We start from the raw sequence: 14,875 nt of genomic DNA on the forward strand, positions 1-14,875 counted from the left end.
GCAAATCATTCTGTAGTGAAGAATAACTACCGCACATATAATCTCAAGTTCAGACAATAAAACCTTCTAAAAACATAGAATAATGTTTTAAGAGAACTGTAATGTATTCAGGTAACCAATGCTGACTCTACAAAGTATGCTACAAAAAATCAATTTTTATCACTTGAAATCTATTGCAATTAGAGAGCAATGCCAAGTCACTGACACACTAATGGGTTTCAAAATATTTCAAAAAGAACAAAGAAATTGCTAAGTGTTTTAATTGAAATTCAGTTCCAATAAGTATAACAAATTGCACTCTGAGCTTTTTGTAAAGCTACCATATAAAACTATTATACCATACAGTGTATAGTTTTAATAAATTTGCAGCATTGTCTAGATATACTTTATATAACAATTATCCTACACTAAACTATTTTAAAACTTTTGTTACATTTTCTAATATAAAAGTTGTTTTTCTGTGTTCCAAGTGTTTGAATTCAATTTTTACAATAGCGTGCCATTTTCAAAGAGGATCTGCTCTACAGAATTAAACATGTCTTGCTTGACAAGAATATTATGTCTAACTGAAACATATTTTTCATGTATTCAAACGCAACGCATGGTGGGCCCTCCATGCACTCTCACGTTTGTAGGGGCTTGGGGGAGGGGCAATAGGGAGCTACTGTTTAATGAGTACAAGAATTTTAGTTTCACAAGATGAAAAGAGTTCTGAAGATTAATAGTAGTGATGGTTGCAGAATATTATGAATGTATTTAAAATGACAAATTCTATGTTATGTGTATTTTCCCACAAAAAAAAAAAATAAAATAAAAAAACTTAAGTAGTCAGTGTACTAACAGATACTGTTCGAATCTATTAAAAAGAGTACAGGTAAACCTGCACTTGGCATCAGTATCATCCCATCTTTGCAGCCTTTAACTCTAGAGATCGTGCTTTATTTCTCAAGGACGGGGGCCTTGAAGGCATTCACTCCTAATAAAAAGTAGTTCCATCAATAATAAAAATCTGATCAGATTTTTATGAATCAAGGTTTTGTTTGTTTGTTTGTTTGTTTGTTTGTTTTGTGGGGCGGGGTTGTTAATACAAAGAGAAATGTCTTTCCAATCTCTTCGCTTAGCATCCTCAAAATCTTAACATGATGAAAAGTGTAGCAGGTCAGTGACTACGAGCATTAAGAAAGTACAAGTGTGCAATTGTTAGCTTATTTTTCCGAAGATCTTCATACATTGCTGCTTTATCATTAATCATAAGAAATCTTGCTACTGGTTGCCTCAAAACACAGTTGCATATGAACCAAGACAACTTCTGACTTTTACAAACTTCTTTGTCCTATTCTTAAAATAACATATGAGCTAATTCACGTTAAAGAAACATGCACAGCAGTAGAACAAATTGTATGAGTTTTCATGATTGAATAACATTCCATTGACTTGATTCTCTGTATTATGTCAAAGAGCAACAAAGGTGTCTTTTATTATGCCACTGAGGTGACTTTTGGGCTACACCTAAGGATGGAACCAACCATGTGATTAGAGCATTTGAATTTTCAGCCCCATGACACCTGACCTCCAGGAAGGGGAGAGAGGCTGGATGTTGAATCAATCACCAATGGCTAATGATTTAATCAATCATGACTAAGTAATAAAGCCTCCATAAAATCCCAAAAGGATGGGGGTCAGAAAGCTTCTGGGTTGATGAACATGTGGAGATTTGGGGTGAATGATACACTGGGAGAGGACATGGCGGCTCCTCACTTTCCCCATACCTTGTCCTACGCATCTCTTAGTTTGTCTGTAATATAAACATTTGTCCAATGTCTTTCCATAATATAGATAATATTATACTTAGCTTTTATTTTCTTCCATTCATTTAATTTGAGGAAAATATCATTCCAATTTTCATCAATTTTGGACCATCATTCTCAAATAACATTAATTTATTTAATATATTTATTGGCTCATTTAGAAAATAATAAGTAAAGTTGTTTACACATTTTTAATATTTCCTCTGCCCAACTGTTCCATTTTAACCTTTAAACTCCTAAGAACAGACATATATATCCTTTTCTTTTGCTATACAATGCTAATTGAAAAATAATTCTCAAATCCTTTGGACATGACAAGCATTATGAGTATCCAAAAGATGCCCAACTAAAAAAACTGCCTCAAAATGCCAATTATTTAGTGATATACCACAAATTGAAAAATAAAAATAACAACTATAATTAAAAATTTATTAAGCTGTTCAAATGGCAGATTATACACAGAAAAAAAAATTAGTGAATTGGGGGAGAAGGCTAAATAAAATACCTACATGGTGTACAGGGAAACAAATATCTTCAGTTGTTTGCAAATATCTTCTTCCATTTGGTTGGTTGCTTCTTTGTTTTGTTGGTGGTTTCTTTTGCTGTGCAGAAGCTTTTTAGATTGATATAGTCCCGTTCATTTATTTTTGCTTTTACTTCCCTTACCTTTGAGGTAAAATTCATAAAATCCTCTCTGAACCCAAGGGCCATTAGTTTAGTAGCTATGTTTCTTCCATGAAATTTATTGTTTCATGTCTTATATTTAGGTCTTTGATCCATTTTGTTAATTTTGGTACATGGTGATAGGCAGCAGTCTAGTTTCATTCTTTTGCATGTAGTTTTCCAATTTTCCCAGCACCATTTATTGAAGAGGCTTTCTTTTCTCCGTTGTATTCTTTTGGCTCCTTTGTCAAAAATTATCTGCTCATATATATGTGGGTTTACTTATGGGCACTCAGTTCGTCTGTGGGTCTGTTTTTCTACCAATACCATGCTGTTTTGATTATGGTTACTTTGTAGTATAAATTGAAATCAGGGAGTTTGATACCTCTGTCTTTGTTTTTTTTTTCTTAGGAATACTTTGGGTAAATAGGGTCTTCTGTGATTTCATACAAATCTGATTATTTTTTTTCTATTTATTTTAAAAATGCAATTGGAATTTTTGATGGGGATTGGATTAAATCTGTATATTGCTTTGGGTAATATGTCCGTTTTAACTATGTTGATTCTTCTACCATGAGCATGAAATAGCTTTCCACTTCTTTGTGTCTTCTTCAATTTCTTTTAATAGTGTTTTATAGTTTTCAGTGTATAAGTTATTCATATCCTTTGTTAACTTTATTCCTGGATATTTTATTCTATTTGTTGCAATTGCAAAAGGAATTGTTTTTCTTCTTTTTCTGAAATTTCTTAGTATACAGGAATGCAATGGATTTTTGTACATTGATTTTTTTATTCTGCACCTTTATTGTATTTTATTGTTTCTAATAGTTTTTTTGTTATAGTCTATAGGGTTTTCTATATAAAGAATCATGTCATCTGCAAAAAGTGACAATTTGACTTCATTCCCAATTTGGATGCCTTTTCTTTCTCTTTGCTGATTTTAAACGTACTGAACAACATAGAATTTTAATTTAAATATATATATATTTTTTTAATTTTATATATATATATATATATATATATATATATATATATATATTAGATACACACAAAAGGAACAAAGAGAATTAGCCACCAGCAGATCCACTCTAAAAGTAATAAATACTAAGGGTATACTTCAGGCAGAAGAGAAATTATCATAGATGTTATCTTGAATGAGAAAAAAAATCAGAACAACGACATCATAAGTGTATAAATAGATAAAACTATATGCCAATTGTCCACCTGTATAAAACAATACCTTTGAGAATAAGGTGTTAATGAATCAAAGTACATGAAAATAATGGAAGAAATGAGAAAAAGGGTAAATGGAATTGAAATATTCTAGCATGCTTGCATTATTCAGGAATAAGGTAACTATATCAATTATACTTAACTTTGATAAATCAAGGATGTAACCATTAGGTACCCACTAAAATAAAAGTAAAAGACTATAATTTCCAAGTTACTAAAAATTGTTTAATAATTTTTAAATTCCTAAAAATACTCAATTCCTAAAGGCAAGAAAAGATAAGAAAAGATAAGTAGGAGGGAAGAAATAGAAACACTTAAAAATATAGCTGATTTAAACTCAATCACATCAGTAAAATTATTAAATGTAAATTTACTAAAAAGCTCTAATTATAAAGATTTTAAAATTGAATTTAAAAAGACAAATTATTTAAACAGAAACAACAAAAGCATTAGGATGCAGAAAGGTTGAAAGTGATAGGATAAAAAAAAATTATATATAAAAAAACCCTACTAAACCAAAGAAAGCTTACATAGATTCAGTAATATCAGAATGTACACATGCATATGTACACACACTCTCAACACACACACACACACACACACACACACACACACACACACACACACTAAATATAGAGATACCTAAAACTTCCTTAACTTCCTTTGCCAGGAAGTTAAAATAATTTATAACATAATCTCAAAATATATAAAGCAAAAACTAGTCTCACCACTAGAAACTCCAAAACGTTAGTGGCCAACTTTAAAATACTTTTCTCAGTAACAAAGAAAAAAATTGGGGCTTTTTGTTTGTTTGTTTGTTTTTTAAGATTAGGTAGCATAATTGGGAAATTTAAAAAAAATCTAAAACTGATCATTTCAAATTTAAAACTTGTTGAGTGATCTAAGGGAAAAGAAAATGAACACAAAAATCAAATCATTAAAATGTTTTAATGAGCACTAAGATGGAGATTATTTAAAGTCCCATATACACAGAAACTAGACATATAATGAGATTGAAGAAAAAAGGAAGGAAGGACTATAGAAATGGATTTGGTAATGGCTGATAGCATGTGCTCACTATAAACCTAATTATGATAACCAGAATTCAAGCATCCCATCCCCTAGTTATCTAATCAACCACTAATCTAGCTGCTACTATGAAGAGATTTCTGTAGATGTAATTAAAGCCCCAGTCAATTGATCTTAAAAAATGGAGATTATCTGGATGAGAGTGACCCCTTTAAAGATAGTCTAGATATTGACAGACTAGGAAGTCAGAGATTTGAAGCACAGAAGGATTTTGATGTGCCTTTGGTAGCTGAGAATGGAGGAAACCAAGATGTGCATCAAAGAATGCAGGCAGCCTTTGTGAACTCAGAGGGGCCCACCAGCTGACAGCCAGAAAGGAAACAGGGACCTCAATCCTAAAACCACAAGGAATTTAATTCAGCCAACAATCTCAATGAACTTGAAAACATATTTTTCCCTAGAACCTCCAGTTAAGAGTCCAGCATCATCGACACCTTGATTTCAACATTTTGAAAAGCTAAGCATACAACCTCAGAACTGCCCAGACTTCTAACCTACAGAACTATGACCTAATAAACGTCTGTTGGTTTAAGCCACCAAGTTTGTGACAATTTGTTATACAGCAATAAAAGGCAAATTCACTAGTAATGTATGATGTTATGATGTTTAGACCCACAACATGTTATGAACAATAACATCTCTTAAAAAGGCTATTTGTATGTATAAGCATAAAACAAACAAACAAAAAACCTTAATTTTCAAACATGAATTTAAGATTCTGGTCATAGTTTGTGAATGAACCAAACATGCTTTTGTTGCTGCCCAGATGTAAGGACAGTATTTGTCATCTTAACAATTGGATCAATGCTCACATTGTAAGGGTGATGGCATACTTTTCAAGATTCAACAATCTAGTTTATTTTCCCTTTTTTTAATTTCCTTTGTTTCCTTACCCTCTTCCCTGATTCAATTGCTCTATTTTTCCAAAGGTTACATGCATAACCCATTAATCTGGCTAATGGCCAGAACATGACTTGAAAGAAACCATTCAGCCCTTAGACCTCTGGACTCCAATAACCAGGCTGCAAGTCCCTTGCGATTTTCCACCAGATGACACATGAATCGCCCCTACAACCGGATACAAGATAACATTATCTCGAAGCAAACCAGACCCCAAGTAAGCATTTTTCCTGGTGTCAGCGCCCAGGAATCACCTAACTTCCCCTTTCCTTTGTTCTTCTTACATGCATATAAAACCTATAAAACCTTTGGCTGCTCTCAGAACTTGGAATATGGCCTTTGAGACAGGAGGCCATCGCTCCAGAATGCTGGCATTTTGAATAAACCTTTTCTTTCCACTAACCCTTGTCTCTCAGTCACTGGCTCATGAGTGGCAAGCAGCCGAACCTGAGGTCAGTAACAATATTAAAGGAATAGGAAGAAAAAACAATGTTCTGAATATATACATATACACTCATCTGACATTAATTTATTCAAGTCCTCCCATGTGGCGGGCTCAGACACAATGGTAAACAGACATAGTCCAAAGGCCTCTTTATTTTATGTACTGTGTCTATTTCTGTTAGTTCAAGCTGATATAATTTTCTTAACTATGTGGCCTTTTTGTTTTATCAATTTATAGTTCACTCCATTGTGAATTATTTAGTGCCACAACCACTAAATGCTTCAGATAAGCTTTCCCCTATATATTATCTCTCTATATAAAAATCTACATATTTTCAGTTATTATTTATACCATATCTCCCATTTCAATACATAAAGTCCATTTTCTGCCTTAAAGTTACCACTCTACTTCCGACTTTGATTCTATTACCCTTTATGTTATATCATGCATCCGTTCTTTCCTTCCCACCCTTGCTTATTCACTCTCCTCAAATGAAGCTTTTCCCATAATCTTCAAAGATTCTTTAGTCTTCAAAAAAGTGAGTAACTCAGAAAACTAGTAATCTGTAGACTACTAGGATAATTTTACCTATACTATATGATTATATATATACTCATTCTCTAGTTATGTACAAATAAGAAGTTACTTGAAATATATATGGTTGTCAGAAAAGTCATGACATATTTTTCTGTATTTCGTTGCAAAAATGCATCATGACTTTTCCAACAACCATATATATATACATAGGAAACAAAAATAACTTGAAATAGAAAACTAATGAAGTTAGCTAATTTTCAATAATAAAATTTCCATTATTTTTTATAAAGATATAGAATCAACAAATCACCAAAATTGATTTGATCAATTTCTGCCTATACTCAGAATTATTTTGCATTTTAACAACCCAGAAGCATTTCTGGAAGCTATAGAAAAACAACAAAAAAATTATAAATTTATCACAATAGGCTAACAGTGCTCAGCAAGAGGATGAATTGCATTCTTATAAACTCTATAACACTACTGAAGCTATATTACAAGCCACTGAGAAAATAGAATAAATAATTAGTTTTCACACTACACTGATTTTTATATCAAAGGTACTGCTTATGTTTATTGAAAAAGTGAACAAAACTATCTACATGAGCTATATTTAACTCATAAGATAAATTATATTTGTTTCCTAAAATAATTTCCTGTGGGAAGGTGATACAGAAATCACAATGTTCTTTTCATGAGAAATGATGTATACTTTCTACGTGAAAGCTCAGTACCTGTTATGTTCAGCCTACAAATGTTGTCTTATATGCTAAGCATCGGTGAGTCTATCATTCGTTTAAATACTTATAGGAATAAAAATTATGCTTTGAACTTCCACTGCTTTTCTTCATTTAAAAATCCTAAAATTTTTACCTCTATAAAGCAATGTATACAGAGAAAATACTTAAAAATTGAGAACAAAACATAATCTTTAACAACCTAAGGTTGTTAATCACGTATTGTTTTCTCAGTGAGACCTTCTCTGATCACATTATTTGAAACTGACTCACTCACTACCCACTCTGAACTCCCAATACTCCTTTTCTCTCTTATTTTTCTCCGTAGCATTTATAACTACCTGGTATTTATCCTCCCTCTCTCCCCTCTTCCCTTCCTCCCTTCCTTCCTTCTATCAATCTATGGATCTATATCTTCAGTCATTTATTAAATGTCTCTTATACCTGAAACTAAGCTCTACGAAACAATGTTTATATTTTGTTCACTGTTGTTCCAAGTCCTTGGAACAGTGCTTAATACATAAGAAGCTCTCAGTGAACATTTGTTAAATGATTGATCAAAGGTATCCTGTCTTGTTACCAAGTTTAAAAAATATATACCATTTTTAAATATTTCATAGTACTCTATTCAGTTGATGTATCAGAGTTAACTAAACCCCATTTTTATTTCATTTAGGATATCTTAAACTTTTCATTATTAGTGTCTTTTGATGAATATCCTTGATGCTTAAATTTTGGGCATATCATTATTTATTAATTATTTCCTTAGGGTAATCCCAGAAGTAGAATTTTGGTGTTAAATGCCATGTATATTTGAAACATTCTGCCAGCCTGCCCTTGAAAATAGCTAATATCAATTTATACTTCCACTATGATGTATAAGAGTCCCCAATTTTCTACATTCTCATTATTTTCATTCATGTCTTTATTTAAGTTTGCTAAGTATTTCTCTCCTCTAAATGTCCAAAAACAGGTCAATAGGACAGATAAAGTAATGTTTAAGTCTTTTTCCACTTAACAATTTTACTTTACCTGAGCTGGATCAATCAGAAAATCATTTATGTATCCATGAATAAAAACTTGATGCAATAAGAGTAGATTACTTTACGATGTGATACACCTCATTTAATGATATCTTCATTAAAGGATTCTAATGTGTTTTTATTAGTTACACAACATTTAATGGTATATATGTATATATATAGTATACTGATTGCAAATATACTATCTCCCTCTTTAATTTAGATTAATGATAATGGGTTATAGCCTTGTTAAATATATGCATTAAAAAATATTTCATTTATGAATAAAACAAAACCATTTCCACACTGTTAATAAAAGTTCTAAAACAATTTATAATAAATACTATGCTATAAAATGTTGAGGGATTGAGTGAATGTCCTATAAATTTGTAAGTCTCATGAGAATATTGTTTATATATCAACCAAACTCATAACTTATCATTTACCAACCTTGGTTCTTAACACTTTTACCTACAGATGTAAGATATCCAGTAATCAATTTTACATTGCCATTATTCTAATTATAGGTAGAAAGATAACAATATACATGTTCTTCGATTTCTATAAAGCAAACCACTCAGTTCTTAGTGATATCATGTCTCAAGTAACAAATATGCATATCATACTCTATAAATTGATTCAATCTTATACTTTCATTTACATGTATATGTATACCTATATGCACATGCTATTACAAAATAATTTTATTTGACTCATAAAAATTTAGACACATAACACAAGAAAGTCCTTCCCATTGGTATTAAGGTAAAACAAAATTACCAATGTTTAAATCACAAACAATAGGCTTAGTAAGCACACTTTTTCCTTATTTTTATTTCTAAGAAGATATCATATGAAGATATGAATGGATGTCATTCATAGGATAAACATTGACACAAAACATAACCAATAGAACTATTATCACTGTATCTTTCGATTTTATAACAAAGATTTTAAAGAAAATCAAAAGACTTAATATATTAATTTTCCCCAGCAGAAGTTAGACAGTATTAAGAATTATAAGTAGAAATGGGATATTCTTATTTGAAAGTAGAAAATCATATTAGTATGTATATATTAAAGAGAATCAAGAATCCTTATCTTATTGATCAATAACAAACCTAACCTAAGTAAAAACCAATAAAAAATAATCTAGAGAATTGATAACATCACACCCAAATATGTTTTCCTTGACTGGATCAATGTAACAAAGTTAGCACAAATAGAAGTTAATCTTTAATTACCAAAATGAAGCATAGATATTAATTGAATTGGCCCTGGTCACCTATTAAATCTATATTGGAGACATATTTTGGACTTCATACCTGAAGACAGCATATTAAATTTAAAATATGGACAATTCTATAATTACTACAATATCTGCACATCAGAGGAAATCAAATTTCATAGATCATGGCAATGAAGTAATAGCTTCAGAAACCCATATTTTTTATAATGTGTTGATTATAGAGGCATGTAGGATATCTGCTACCATTTCTTTGCAGTATAGGCTACTTTATGATGTAGGACCACAGACAATGGATAATTGGTTTAACCAATGTGATAAACTCTTCATTTAGTAAGTAGGCTACAGTAATATAGCGACTTCGACAATCACTATGTGTTTGACTTGCAAATAACTGTCTTCATAATGAAGATATTCTCCTCTCCCAAATTCTTCCAAAGCTAGTGTTGGTTTGACACTAAGAAGAAATATGTCTCATAAGATTTTATACTTATAAGAAGCTTCAGGGATTCTGAAAATGACTTTAAAATATTGTCTTATTAATCTTGAGTATTCTCATGAGAGCCAAGTAGATGGCAAATATTATCTTAATTTTGTAACATAGAAACTAATGAAATAATTAGTGAATTTATTTGCCCTAGTCTAAATATTGAAGCAATGAAGTTCACAGTGCCAATCCTGGCACTTACTGAAACTCTTATTAAGCCTACAATCATTTTTCTGGAGAGTAAAGACAGAGAAAAAAAAAATCTTCAGAAAATGTGTTCAACATAATCTACTTCAAGGAACTCTTAAATGGATATTTATTATTTGATTCAGTGTGCTTGGTGATGGTGACAGTGATAGTACCAAAACTTCAAAGAACTAATTTCCCTGTACCACTTCTGAGTGAGCACATACTGAGTGTGGTCAGGGGCCTCTAAAGGTGGTTAAATTCTAATTCACAACCAAGCTAAAACCTGACAAAATCAACAATGGTGCAATAACTCAAGAAAAGAAAAAGAAAATAAGGAAAGTTAAATTTTGACTTAAAATGAATCTTTAAGTTGGCAATATACTTGATTCCTGAAAGACAATGAAAAACAAAGAAAGCCTCTATGGATCTCAAGCTTTCCAGGTATTCTTATTTGCTTGACAGGTGGTAGTCTTCTGCTCTGGTTTTCCATTAAAAATTCTTGTATGAGTTTCTCCATTCTGTTTCTTTCCTTCTTTTACTTTTCTTGCTTCAAATGCTCATAAAGATTCATTACAACAATTTGGTTGGTTAGTGGCAATACATTTGTAAATTAATGTTGAAGACTAACATGATTTGTATCTCATACACGACTGATGTCTCAAATAATTGTAAAGTACCTTTCTCCTCTAACAACTCTAGCATATTAAGAATTCTAGGGTTTTCTCCCTAAAAGAAGATGATTTTATTAGCTTAAGAAAATTGGTAAAATTGTCTTTGGTAAAATTAAGAGATCTAAAACTACAAACATATCTATAGTTGAAATAAAATCTAAAATCTTTCACTGAATAAGACAGTTTTTTGGGGTTTTTGTTGTTGTTGTTGTTGTTGTTGTTGTTGTTTTGGTGTTTTGTTTTGTTTTTTTGTCCTGCACACTTAAAAGAGGCATGGAAATTTGAGTGTATGTTTACGATTGTCCATTTTATATGGAAACCTTAGATTTACCTCCCCCCCCCCAATGGCTTTAAAAAGACAGTCTGCGCTTACCTGGTCCATCAGTCATTTTGTCCAGGCTCCGAGGAGTTGTGCTAAGAAAGGAGGCATGTTTTATTTTAGCCACAAAACTACGAGGCGGCATGTATTTATGTTGAACTTGGGACATCTCATAGGATTTTTGAACATCATAGCTGCCTGGTGCTGGAATATCCTGAAAAACATTTCAATAGATGATCATAAACACATCTCACATGGAAAATGTCTACATAGCATAGATGTTAACACTAAGCAATGGTATTTGTAGAAAAATACAAAAATTTTCTTTAATCATTAAAAATAGAAATTTAAAATAGTATCGCTATGCCCTCCTAACAAAAGTATAAATTCACTTATTAAAATTCAGGGTAAAATAAACAGAATTCTGGAATTTAGGTCCATATTCATAAAACAAAATTGCCTTCATAATATAGATCAAACTCCCAGTTTTAAATTTTATAATGAAAATCAAATATCATACAGGAATAAGAGCAATGATTATTGTTTCCATAAGCAGCAAAACTATTCCTGCTTTACTGTCCTATGTGAGCATACTTTACTTATTTTACAAATGAGACTGTTTATTTCATTTTTAACAGATTCCAATTAAGTTAAAAGGCTTCCCTTTTCATCATTTATGGTTCTTTATATGCTCTACAATTATATTAACATTTTTAATCAACACAAGCCACATGGATATTAATAACTGCAATAATAATTCTAAACCAAATTAAATATATCATAAATTTGTTGAGCAATTAATTTTGGTAAACCATTAGCTAATTATCTCAATGAAAACTTTTTAAAACTCATTTCCTCAAATTATTTTAAAATATAACATGTTATATAGAACATATATCTTCATCTGTATTATGTTTAAAGACCAAACTTTTAATTATTTTCTGGTAGTCAGGAGACTAATATGGCTATAGGTGTAGACTCTAGCATTAGATCTTGAGTTCCAAATTCAGCTCCTTACTTGCTGTGGGACCCTATGCAAACCTTTTACTTCTGTGATCCTCAGTTTCCTCAACTGTAAGTGGGGAAAATGATAGTATTTACATATTATGTCATAGGGTTGTTGTGAATATAAAATGAGTTAAAACAAGTAAAATATTTGATTCTATAAAAGCGTTAGCTAATCTTATATTCCACAAAAGCTAATTTTTTTTTCCACACAAAAGCTAATTTCAATGCAAAAAATCAAGACTGAAAAATCAGGGTTTGTGCTAATAGGGAAGTATTTTACTGTTTCAAGTAAGTCAAACAAATTTGAATACTGAGAAAGCATACTTTTAAAGACCACCTAGAAGCCATGCTTTATAAAACATACTTTCTCTTATTTCTTATATCCCTATTATCATTCTCAAGCATATGCCAACAACATTATCCTCCACTTCCAGAAATTACTAAATATTAATATATTATAATAAGAGTACTGATCTGGGGGAGGGAATTCTCACAGGAAACCCCACATTTCTGGTTTAGGTCCTGTGTCAAACACCAGAAAATACAATCAGTAAAGCAATTAAGCGATGTCAGCAGCTGTTTTCTTCTTGCCTGCATGAAGAATGTATTTAGTAAGGGTAGGCTGAGGATAGCTCCAAAGATGACTTGGATCTTTCTGGTGTGCTTCTGTGGTATGGAAAAGGAAAGTGAAAGAGAGTGCAAACATACAAAGAAATCCTAAGTACACATTATACCCGGAGTATTTAGGAGAGCTTTGCAAAGATCTTGATAATCTCTACTATACATTTTAATTTCCTTCCAGAAGTTATTACTGCTCCTGCTTCCCTTAACGCCATGCCTGGTGTCACCACCTACTCCTTCTTCCAGTGCCCAGTGGAGATATGATTAATGGGTTTGGCTGCTGGCACACAGGAACCACTTTTTAAAAAGGCCTTGAAGCAAAGGTAATTAACGGCATCAGTGATCAGTTTTCTTCAACAATAAGGTGTCCCCACATAGGAAAGTTCATCAGACTAGTTATACCCTAAATTTCAGTGGATTCACTGGATCCTCTATATACTACCCTTGTTCATGACAACCACTTCTTAGGGCATGTTTATGCTTCTCTGAAAACTTATTCCCTGTTTGTGTCCTTTACAGGTGTTCCTGGGCTCATCTTACCATCTTCAGTTCTCATTGTATTTGACCAAAAGATTAATATTTCAAGTCAATTCCCAGGCTAATGATTAGTAAGACAAATCTTAAACCATGTCTACCAGCAATGACTTAAACAATACTTATTCATAGGCCCTAAACATCATTTCAGGGGAAAAAAGTAGTATCTATAGATTAGATTATCATATCTCCAATGGTGCTCCTTTATACATCACAGAAAATAGGTAAGGCAAATGATTAGTGGCTATAATAGACATTTCTCATGCCTTTTTCTTTAAAACCCAGTATTTGAATTCTGTTCCCGTGTTTGAGAAATTTCACATGCTTTGCAGCAGAACAGGAGTCGCAGCACAAAAGCTAAAACTTCCTGATTCTCATTTTCCTGGCTTACTTTTTGTAGCTAGGACATGAATCTAGGTCACAGGCTTACATGCCAGCCTTTGAACCATCAGCCAGTTAGTCAAAGAAACACAAAGCATTACAAATTCCATGTTAGCGAGGGGGCTGGTGGTGCTAGCAGCTGTGTCCATTTCCCAGAGGCAACAGTAGGAGAAAAAACTGAAAGAGGCAATTAGGGAAAATGTCATAAAATGTCTAAGGGAAGGACACCAACTCTTACCTGAAGGACAAGCCCACAGAAATATACAACAGGTCGATTAGAACAGCTATATGTATATTCATACACTACACTCAAGTTAAAATTCTAGGCAATTAAACCAGAACTGCTTCTTTCTAGTTATGAAACAAATATTCTTCCATTTCTGTTTCTAGTACTATATAAATATATAAAATGTTGGATGGTTTGATATAGTGAAAACCACTCACTATGATTTGGACTAAAATAAACTTTAATTATATTTGAGGGTACTTGTTCTAGCTGTTATTTAATAGGTAAGCATATTCTATTCTAAAAGTTTGTTTTAAAATCCCAAATATATAATTGTTAAAAAGTTTCTTAGAACTTCTTTTATGCTGAAGCTTGTCCTATTAGTGAATTAATGTAAGAAAACGTCAATGAAAGTTTCCAAGTCTTTAATCAAATAAATATGGTAAAAAAATTTATAGGCCATAAATGTAGGGAAGTTTTCCTGAATATGCAAAAAACTTGGATTAAAAAATTTACCAATATGCTTATCCAAGTTGCTTAACTTGGGCTTTATAAAGAACAAAGGCATTTCGGGTGATTATCAAACTATCTTTGTTTTGCAAATTGCAAATTATAATTACCAACATGTTATTCTTGCCATTTTTCAGTATTCCTAATATTCATCGTTCTAAACATATGCCTCTTTAAATATATGACTTTGAAAAGAATAATTTATTTTAGAAAGAAAAATATTTTAATATAGATACAACATAATGTAAT

General features: G+C 31.7%; 1 protein-coding gene across 1 annotated transcript in view; it reads right to left on the minus strand.

Moving 5' to 3' along the window:
• Window positions 1-14,875, minus strand: part of STPG2 (sperm tail PG-rich repeat containing 2) — a gene marked incomplete at its 3' end in the record, with an annotated part of 232,443 nt that overhangs the window by 52,402 nt on the left and 165,166 nt on the right. The window contains exon 9 of the mRNA XM_019661640.1: window positions 11,401-11,560. Within this exon, the coding sequence (XP_019517185.1) occupies window positions 11,401-11,560 (160 nt within the window). The remainder of the gene's footprint in view (window positions 1-11,400; window positions 11,561-14,875) is intronic.

This window comes from Hipposideros armiger, unplaced genomic scaffold (assembly GCF_001890085.2).
Source record: "Hipposideros armiger isolate ML-2016 unplaced genomic scaffold, ASM189008v1 scaffold_357, whole genome shotgun sequence".
Taxonomy (NCBI): Eukaryota; Metazoa; Chordata; class Mammalia; order Chiroptera; family Hipposideridae; genus Hipposideros; species Hipposideros armiger.